We start from the raw sequence: 10,923 nt of genomic DNA, 5'->3' as shown, positions 1-10,923 counted from the left end.
ACATACAGAAAAATAACAAGTCTTTAGGATACAGTATCATCTGATACTGAACTATGAAATCCCAAGAAATGTTAGTAACCTTGCTTCTCAATAAAATTAGGGAGCTTTTAACATTTAAACTCCGCTGTCCAGTAAACCCACAGCTGTTTGCAAGTTTTCTGTACAAAATTGCAAAACTGTGGAGTTGCAACAGGAAAGCTATTTTTATCAATCTTTGTTTAAATTCTAGTGAAAGATTTTGGAAACAATTTATTCTCAAACTAACCACAAAACTATTCCTAGTAACCTGAAGTCTCTAACATTGACCTTTCAATATCAAAGTTATTTGCATAAATATATTCTTAGTTTTTAATACTATCAAAAAAAAAAGTTTTGAACTTGAACATTTGAAGTTTTTGAAACCAGGCAACATTGTAGGAAAAATGCGTTTAATACCACTGGAGGTATTTTGGGGTATTTTTGAGGAGGTGAACCCAGGTAAATCCAGTTACCGATGCAAAACCACCAATGCAACAGAAGCGTAGCGAGACGATCCCTTCAGGTATAGGTATGAAATATTTGCTTAAAAGGGAAGGACATAAAACATTTAAATAGATTTATTTTTCAGGTGTTTACATAAGCCACGGACCAATTTATTTTAAACGCTGAGTTAAAGAACTGCAAAGACATATGTACAAGTATGTTTAAGGCCATCGGAATATTTAAATCTGACAATTAACTAAAACATAATTCTGAAGACTTATTTTATATGATAGATGCATTACTAAAATTTATTCTAAATTGAATAGTTTCATAAAAGGAAATACATTTTTTAAAAGTCTAATGGATAATTACTAAAATTTATCTTGATACCAAACTTTGAGGTGTACTCTTGATCCACTACTAGGTATTCGAGCACATTTTACAGAAAGGAGAAATTGGCCATCGCAATTAGAACTGAGCTAGTTACACCCATCTGATTATGAACCGTAACAAGAGTTTGGGGGGGAACAGAACCTACCTTTTAAAATTAACGGGTTAATAATTGCAGCAAGAGCCAACACAGATCCAATTCAGAACTAAATGTCAAGTTAGGCTGAAGTTTTCCCAATACGGTTCTCTCAAGCACCGCTCAAATTTGCCTCAAGATGTGCATTTTGGAAAATAGGTTTCTTTCCCTCCATTAAGGCTAGATCAACAGAGCCACAAATAATTTTAACTGCGTTATATTCAAAAAGGATAAGAAAGTGGTTAATGAGATAGCACCTCATCCCTTAGATAAACCATGTGGAAAACTGGTTTCTCATCAGAGCTCTGCCATAACACACCAACATTTCAACAACACTCCGTTTCTGAAACTCCAGAGGAAGAGGCAGAAATCAAAGATGCTGGTTTGAAGTTTTTGAGGAAATCTACAAGGGCCAGGGCTTTGCTGTTACATAAAGAGACATTAAGTTTCTTTAAGGGTGTACTACAACGTAGATGTTTTCTTTCCCGTTGACGTTAAATGATTCGAATGCCAATTCCGTGGTGCTCAAATCACGGAACCTTTCCTTGTGGAAAATGTCCTGACTGGGACAAAAAAAACACATTTGAAGGTAAAATCAAGCAGGATTCCCAAATTGGAAGTTTGAAGGACCTTCCCCCATTTCCCTTCCTCTGGAAAAACAAATCAACCAAACATAAACCACATAATAATACGGGAATTTCCCCAAAGTCCATGGCAAAGCTCTTTCTGTTAAGTTCTGCCACTGACTTCACAACAGCCAAGATGAGCCCAAACACTCAGATGCTCATGTTGTGATGGAACAAAGAAGTTTTAACCATTTTCATCATCTAGAGGAAACCAAAATTAGAGGGAAACTACACAATTTTGCAATGTTTGAGTTTCCAGTGAAGTTCCAGACAATAATCGGAACTGTACTTAAGCCCAGATTTAAATAAGGAAAAAACCTTCTAAGTTCAAGAGAAAGTTTTGTTGTTTAGGACCATTTTGTCCTTGCTTTTCAGGTGAGACACTGATTTTTTGGTCGAATCAGTGGTGAAACACACCTCCTCACCCCAATCTGTAGAACTTCAGGCCACTAAAAACCTTCCTAGTCCCATCCATATTCAATGCCGATGGAACAGGGCAAAAACAGGCACGTAGATTTGAAAGACCAAAGGTCAACTACTCAGCCAATGCTGGAACTTAAAAAACAAATAAATAAATCAAAATTTTTCTCACCAATTTGGTTTAGATCTTATTCTGCAGGACCACAAAGGTTTTGCCCTATTTGCTTTTAATCATAAAAAAGTTTAACCACTTTTTTTCAGTATCATTTATTGCCTTTTCAGTATTCGTCTAGAGTTAAAGCCTTTTGCAATAACTCTTCTCCTAAGTAATTATTTGGGGGAAAGAAGGAAGCTCGACCCATTCTCCAAAGCCACGTCTGAGGGTGACCTGTAAGCCCATCCAAGAACCTGCCTAACAAAGAAGGTTGGTAGGACATTTTCAGAAGACACATTTTTAAGGTCACGAAGTTCTCTGACAGTTGTGAAGTCCCAGCAGAATATATTAACTGGCTGTTAACAAGAAGTCAACGTTACTTTTCCAGCTACTCTGGATGATGCCTTGGAGATTTCTAGACACAAAAGTACCTTGGAAAGAAAACAGGGGTTCATTGAAGTCTAGAATTCCCTCTACAGTGAAATCCAAAAATCATATTGGCGAACCGTTCCTAAAAAGACAGCTCATATACAAGGTAGAGGTAAAATGTAGGACAAAACTGACCTTGGGCATGAGACAACAGCTCATACTTTCTCCGTTAAATTCTTTAGTAGGATGTCTAGGGAGGATCCAGGTTTCTCAGACACAGTAATGTTAGGTAGAAACATCTGGAAACTCAAGTCATTTTTAAATTATTTACTCAAGAATCCTTTTATTACAGCCAAGAGGAAGATGCTGAAGCTGTTAGTTTGCTATCAAACACATACCGCTGGACGTTATCACAGCCCAGCAATATTAGATATCCTTTTGAAAAAGACTTATCTAGGAGTGCTTGCGATCTGGATGTCACTCAGATCTAGAGCGAAGTTACAGAATAAAGATACTTAAAAACTCCCCTGAACAGGCCAGGAAACCAGTTGGTGGATCTATATGCCATACTGGGACTCAAGCCAATAATTCAGTATACCGTTTATTAGACACATGTGCTGAGATTAAAGGAATCGGTGCAAATTCCCAGATTAAACACATTTTACGTACTTGTTTGATGGTTATTATTAGAACACATCTCCCTCTATCAGCATACAGTGGAGCAACTACTCTAAAGACCATTTTCATACACCAAAAGGCTTACAAAGTTGTGTCTCAATTAAGAGGCCTCTCAACTACCCACTGTTTCATTAATAAATTTAAGTTAAAAAACCCCCACAACCCCAAACCTGTAAATGGAATGTTCTGATCCGTTCAGCGGTCCTTAATTCAGTATGCCGCAAGTTTACTGCCAAACAACAATTAATTAGCTACCTCAGAAGCATTTGGTGTGCGATGGAAAAAGCCAAATAGCTTTAAAAAGCCGATGCACAAAAAAATAATTAAAAAAAGAATTCACTGTTTTCCTACATCAGTTCAACATTAAAAGGTCTCCTTTTTTTTTATTTTTTTCCAGTTAAAAAACAGTCAGGACTATTATCTCAGTAATAGCTTCCTAAAAAAGACACAGAACAGCAACTTCTCACCGGGCTGCAGTTTATCTTGGACCGGTACAGAATGTTTCTAGGCCTTGACTAAGTCAACTGCCGCTTCCAGCCATCAGCAGCATTTCAAGATGTCTGGTGTGTAATATCATCTTCACAAGCTTATCGCCTCTCCCAGTAAAAAGATTTCTCATTTGTGCTCTTCACACAGAACATGGAAAAGTGATATCACCATGTATTTGTATGGAGTTTCAGATAATTTCACAATGAAGTCAAAATATGACTAAAAATTCTGAAAGTTCAGTTATGATACAAAGTAGAAATGACCCTCTGAGTGAAAACAACCTTCAGTTTTGTACAGGTACCAGTTAACACGTAGCTGTTCCTTAATTTCACCTTTCCACAGGTAGAAATTATTTGATGAGCAATACTTAACATCCATAGCAGTGTTCTTCTTGCACGTGCTATAGAATGCAACACAACTACCAACACCTCTATGGAGGCAGCTATCAATAAATTCTCCCCACTGCAGAGAGAGTGCATGTGCGCAAAAGGTAGGCACAAGTGAGTTTCCAAAGGTTATACCACAAGTATGCAGTAAAACGTGACTAAGACTTGGTATTTTCCAGCTCCTAGTCTTATGCCATTTCTTTTATACATTGCTGCCTTGATGAAAAGTCCATAAAAAGAAAAGTTTCCCAGAAGAAGTCACAGCTATTAGAATAAAATGAGAACAAACAGGAGGAGGGTTTGCGACTATTCAGGGGAAAAAAAAGAGAATCTACCAGGATTTAAAAAAAACCGGAACAACCCAACCTTAGGAAATGTCACCCCGTTACATTAAATTTGTTTCAGTCGTTGAAAACCAGTGTTCCAGGATACAATTTTTATAAACATGTTTTATTTGTCTTGCTTATATCATTAGAACTGTAACTGCTGGCTGTCATTTCCCTCCAAAGGGGAAATCAATTCAAACACAGACTGGTGCTTTTCAAAAGAGAGCAATTAAAAGGGCAGCAGCAGCGGGCATTTGAGATTTCTTAAAACCTTCAAGGCTGCAGGAAAGACAAAAGGACATGTGACCAAAAGTGTTATGATTATCCATTAGAGATTTCCATCAGTACCGGCATCAGTTATTTAGGTGAGAATACAGCAAGGTCAAGTATTAGTGACAGACAATGTGCAAGTCATAAGGAATGATAGAGAGTACCAATCCTTACAAAAGTCATTGCTATCAAAGAAACTGAGAAGTGTTTCAAGAGAGATATCTAAATACTTCACATCAAATAAGAGTGGCCATCCAGATTATATCTCACATTTGTCGCAAAATTTTGCTGAAGTGCCAAATCAAAGCTTTTCTTTTTTTTGTTTCTTTAAAAAAATATTACACAATTACATTAGCAGTTACACAAGCGATTTTAAATCCTTAGCCACAGTAAATGAGGAGTGCTGTAGCTAAGGGTGCTGCTTCTTTGTCAAAAACTGGCTAGAAGCCTATTTGTCTATTCAGGGAAATATACATTGCTATGCATCTTTAACTGTTCAGTGCTTCAATTTAATAAGAAAAAGCTGAAATGCAGTTGCTTTACCAAGCCACACTTCACCTTTTCCATCCTTTCATGGGAACAATTAAGTTTTGTCAACTGCCACCACAGCAAATCTTCACAAATTTGCAGATTTGATCCAAATTGTAAGTTACATCACTTTTAAATGTCAGAAGTGAGTCTTTGCTTTTTCCTGCCACTTCAGTTAACCATGGAGATTGGATCACCTTGAAAATTGCCTTTTTTTTTTTTTTTTTGCTTTACTCTTAGCAGGGTGAGGAATCTGAATCTCATGTGCAAGGCTCAAGATGATGCTTAGGACAGAACATGCAGAGTAAACGTTGTTTTGTTCCTTTCCATATCCAGGTAATATAAAGCTGGCAACTGTAGTCCTGTCATTATGGGTAATGAAAATAGTCCCTTTACAACAAACTTCCTGTAAGGGAGAACAAATAGATAATAACTCTTCTGGTAACATGTATAGTACACTGGCCAGTGTGTTTTTGGCGTTTAATGTAATCCTGTGAATTTGTTTAATTCACTTGCTGAGCATTCATTTGAGGCATCCCTCTGTTTGGTCTTGGGGGCCCTCCACGACCTAGAAAACGGAGAAAAAGATATTAGAATGATGCAGAAAGTCGGGTTATTTTAAAAAACCCCTATAAGCTCCGGTCTGAACTAGGTAAGAATTCCCAGGTGTATTTAGACTATATATGGTTCTAAAAGCTCCTTCAAATCAAAACTAAACAGTACGTAACCAGTCTTTACAGTTTTCAGCTTTATCCCAATACTATTTTCCCCCAGATCTGCTGATAACTAAAGATTCTCATGGAAATGTCTGTATCGAGACAAAGACAGTCTCGTTACCAAAAATCTACTACAAAAAGAACAGTAGAAGTAGCGTTGAAAATAAAACTTAGAAGTTCAACTACAGCCTCATTACATATGTGGGGTTTTTTTGTTTGTTTTCTCAGAGGAACAAGTGGCTAGCACTTCTGAAGCTACAAGACAACACACCTCCCTGAGCTAAAAGCAACAATTCTATTGGATCAAGGACCAGATCAAAGTAGAGGAAAGTTTTGTATCCTTAGATCAGAACCGACCTCCACAACAGATGGAGAAGGACAACTTCTAGTGCAGAGTAACGTACAATTAGTGATGTCTGCTTTAGAAGCAAGCCCTATTTGCAAACTACTGGAGTAAGGAGATCTTAAGCCACAATAAATTTCACACACACAAAAAAAATCTCTTTCTCAAGGCTTTCATTAATGAAAGGCAATTAAATAATTCTACATTTAAAGGGTCAAAAGCAATTGTTGTAACTTATTTTCAAAGAATTCCTCATTCAACACCCAACTAAACTTCCACCACGCATTCAAAGGACCACAGAATAATTCAAGCCAGCAGGACGGACCTCGGGAGGTCTTGCAAGTCCAACCCCTGCTCAAAAACAGAGTCAATCATGAGGTTGGAGGAAAGTAAGTTTGTTCTTCAATTGTGACCTGCTGAATATGGAGTAAGGTTGCTTTTTAAATCCAAAGCTTCAGAAGTTGGATCAGAAACTTCCACTCAGCCCAAATCAATTCTTCACTATTGGGAATTACCTCTAGGAGCTCCCCGGGGTCCACTTTGTCCAGCGCCACGTTTGAAATTCTGTTGATATCCATCCTGAAGCAAAGAAGTGAAAAAAGTTACAACATAAAACCCGGGCATTTTGTTATATTTCAGGAAGCTGTTAAGTGCCAATAAAACAATGGGCTTTTAAAACAATGTGAACTGGGCAAAACACCTGTGACTTCAACATACAGCATTTTATTTGTTTAAATTAATCTTAGAAAAATAAATTCTTACTCCTGCTAGTGCCTAACAGGTATAATAAAACATACGACAACGAATTCTCTCTCCATTTACAGGATACATTGTTCAATATAAATAAGAAACGTAAGAAGACCTATTTAGTGTTCAAATTTTTCGAACCACACAGACCTCAGATTAATTTGCTAAAGCACCCGTCAACAAATGAAGTGACATTTTAACTCCAGGATCAAAATCTGTCGTCTCATTTGCTTATAAAGTTAGACATTTTCCAGTCAGCATAAGCTTTGAGCAAACATACTTCCTTCTGAACACAACTCTATGCAAATTTCAGAGTAACATCCGGGCAATCCCAAAGAAGTTTGAAACATTAATTTCAACAGATTTAAGTTCTTAAGTTCCTTTCTTACAAAGCTGTGAAAAAAATTTACGAGTTCTTTCTAATTCACTCAACCTCACTCTGGTTACTAGATTAATTCCTTTAGAGATCCATTGGCCAAACGGAACACATTTCCCAATTACCACCAGCCATTTAGCATTCTGCTGTTTCTAAATATCTTTTTAGTACCTGAAACTTTTGTCTTCATTAGCAATAAAAAAAGTCCTCAGAAAAGTCTTCACTAACGGATTTGTTTGAGCACTTTCATTGATAGGTACTTTTTGCTTCTACTTCTAGAATGTCACAACATACGGTAGCTTACCCGCTGGTAGTTCGAATAATCCCGAGGAGCATTAAACTGGGGCTGCGTGTAACCGCTGTTTGGAGTGTTGGAAAAGGAAGGACGGTAGCCATCGTATCCTCCTAGGGAACAGGGGACAAGTCTTTCATTTGGAAATGATAATGTATTACATTATGCTACCATATAAAGAAAAACAGTAACAGTATTTTACCTTTGCCTAACGGGAAAAAAACCCCAACCTTTTAAGTACTATTGACCTGCAAATCGAGCAAATGTCTGCAACACCAGCACTAATACTATTACAAGAAACGAGAATGATGACCTACACTTGGAATCCACATCCATTTTAAGCAGACAAAAAGTGACCACGGCATTCCCTACTACTATCAGTTGTATTTTTATTATACAGGTTTCTCCTCTACTCTGCAGCCACATGAGAGGAAAAGAACACAGTGCCGCATCCTTCAGTCTAATCCCAGAACACCTCAAAAGGAAACGGCCTCCCACATTCTAACATACACATCTTCATAACATTAACACACACATATAATCATCTCCAGGAATCGTAACAGTTCTCTCATTTATCCAGAACTACAATATCATTCCTCCACTCCTGTTAATTCCCTCGGATGATGTTTGTGAAATTCTGTTGGGTATTTCTACTTGCAGTAGATGTCTAATCAAACTAACACTAAGCCTTCAGCACAGAACAGAAAAAAAGTTGTTTTTTTTTTTTTTAACATCCTAGTAGGAAGCCTAACTAAACACCTAGCTTTTAAGTTGCTTAAGTTAGCTAAAGCAAATGGAATCACTATGAGTTTAAGTATCTTAACAGAGATACTACTACAAGAGGTCGGTTTAACACTTGGTATCTTGACATGGTGTTCCCAGCAAGAAGTAAATAAAAGTCAAATGACTGAGTTGAATAAAGCTGTTTACCCCTAAATCCATTTGCCGGTCCCCTGTAACCATTCATTAAGCCACGAGCCCCGCGGGATCCACCACGAGACACTCCTCGGCTGTTGTAGTAAGGCTGACTGTTGCGTGGAAATCCAGTATTCTGCTGGGGAGGTTGCTGGTGGTTCCCCGCCACTTGGTGAGGCTGGTCCGGGGAACCATGGTAAGTACCAACCACTATATTGGAAGCAGGGAGAAAAAATGAAGTATAAAAAGTCTGCGTTTCTTTATGTTCCCACATATACCCTCTTCAAACTCAACATTCAAAGCTTTGAAATACCATTGAACACATCAATAAATGCTCACCCATTCAAAGAAAAATAATCTGTAGAATTAAGTTTCAAGTTTAGTACTCAGATATCCCACAATATTAGAACAATCCAGAAATGACAAAGAGTTTATTTAACTCAGTGCCAAGAAGTCTCTAGTGCAAGTTCAGCAACAAGTATTCCTAATGCAAGTACAAATTTCCTGTGGTATTCCAAACACTTTAAAAATCAACACCACACGGGAAAAGAACAGTAAGAATAAGTTAACCCACTTCTGTAACTTCCTCCCCTCTGAACTGGCAGAGAACCACTAACAAATCTTTGCTTTCACAAAATTCTCTGTTAGGTGTAGTTGTGCTGATAATGGTGAGATTGATGGGAACGTTTTAACAGAGCTGCCATTTTGCCTGTAGAGACGGGAGGATTCTTTCTTTCTCCAGGATGTGTGAATGAAAAGGCAAGAGCAGAACGGACAACCTGAGACCATCTGCATCTTTGCAGTAAAGTATGGCACTACATCTTCACAGAATCGTCAGGAATGAAGTGGATTATAAAAGCAATCCAAGAGCTATAGGCTCAGGAAGCGTAATAAAAGAGGAATTCCATATGTAAGAGCAAAACAGCTGTAAAATTTAGCCCGATATTACTAGGACTTCACAGCCTGATCATCTGCTCTACTGAAACTGTTGCCGTTTTAGTTTTTGCTAAAAAAGCTTACCTGTCTGGAGCTGATCTTGCTGAAGATCTGATTGTTCTACTTGGTGAGGCTGATTGGAGAAGCTCTGGTTGTAACTGGCCTGGTACTGATTTTGCTGCTTAAGGGTTTCTGGCTCATTAACAGGAGGAACAGGTGCGTTCATGTTGAAAACCTGTGATGGTAGAAACAAAGCTCTCTGCTCCGATTCATTTTCCACAATTCCTCATCACATCATGCAAAGTATGCAAGTCTGAGAAACATGAATAACCAAACACCATTCTATGTAATTAGTTACAAGACTGATTCCAACAATGAAAGGAATGACTACCAAAATAAAGGGATTCGGTATTAATTTACTACTTACTGTTTGCATGGATTGGAATGGAGCTGCATTAACATTGATTCCGCTGCTATGCAAAGGTTTGCTGGATCCAGCCTGGAACACCTGCGGCTGGGACACAGTGGGAAGTGATGATGATGAAGGGGTCTGGTCTGCATTCAGTGACATTGAAGCCTAGTAATTAAAATAAACAACATTTTAGCAGCTTTTTAAATAACATAAGATTAACTTGAAAACTTCACTTTAAAGCCAAAAAAAGTGGCAACACCTCAGGTTCACCTCAACAAATGAGTGTTTTCTACTTCGGCTGAAAAGCCTCATTCACAACAGAATAACGGGAGAGGAAAAACCAATCTATTTAATTCGAAACACAACTAGAAAAAACTACAAAGGGAAATGAACAAGTTCCTGAGCTAACCTCTAGTTAATGTAAGAAAATAAATTGCATTTCTTAAGCCAACAGCACAGATTCTCAAATGCTGATGTTGGCACGTTACTTCTAACTAATCAGACAATCCAGTAAGTTAAAAGTCTTACTACAAAGGACTTACTGGTCACAGGCTCAAAATTTTCAAATTAAACAGAACTGAAGCGCCCCCATCAAGAGGTAATTAAAAATTACAAAACTTTATTTACGAAGAAACACAGGCTAACATTTGATGACACCTGCAGAGTCCTACCCACCCCTGTGAAATCCAACTTGCCTGAATCTGGTCAATTGATTCTTTCTGCGGCCGTTGCTCTGTTGTGTGAGAAGGCTGGTACATGGGTTGGGAGGCTGTATATCCCTCACTTGTAGAAGAAACCAAGGGAACCTGATAAAATAAACCCCAAAGCACCCCAAAGTCAGCTGACACTCGCGCATAGTTTTATTAAAAAAGTATCAGAGGACTCTGGAATGAATGCTATGTATTCCAGCAAATCTTTACAACTATTAAAACTTTTACTTTTTTACAAGAAG

At 37.9% G+C, this 10,923-nt stretch overlaps 1 protein-coding gene across 2 annotated transcripts in view; it reads right to left on the bottom strand.

Annotated features, from left to right (window-relative positions):
* Positions 1-4,539: 4,539 nt before the first annotated feature.
* CAPRIN1 (cell cycle associated protein 1) overlaps positions 4,540-10,923 on the bottom strand; it is a 32,137-nt gene continuing 25,753 nt past the window's right edge. For both annotated transcript variants that reach the window (XM_065636942.1, XM_065636941.1), the window contains 7 exons: positions 10,667-10,777; positions 9,987-10,136; positions 9,644-9,794; positions 8,639-8,833; positions 7,721-7,821; positions 6,809-6,872; positions 4,540-5,802 (listed from right to left, as the gene is read on the bottom strand). In XM_065636942.1, the coding sequence (XP_065493014.1) occupies positions 5,738-5,802; positions 6,809-6,872; positions 7,721-7,821; positions 8,639-8,833; positions 9,644-9,794; positions 9,987-10,136; positions 10,667-10,777 (837 nt within the window). In that variant the 3' untranslated portion in view covers positions 4,540-5,737. The remainder of the gene's footprint in view (positions 5,803-6,808; positions 6,873-7,720; positions 7,822-8,638; positions 8,834-9,643; positions 9,795-9,986; positions 10,137-10,666; positions 10,778-10,923) is intronic.

The sequence above is a fragment of the Caloenas nicobarica genome, chromosome 5 (genome assembly GCF_036013445.1).
Source record: "Caloenas nicobarica isolate bCalNic1 chromosome 5, bCalNic1.hap1, whole genome shotgun sequence".
NCBI lineage: Eukaryota > Metazoa > Chordata > Aves > Columbiformes > Columbidae > Caloenas > Caloenas nicobarica.
Note: the sequence above shows the minus strand (reverse complement) of the source record. Positions and strands in the feature narration are given on the sequence as shown.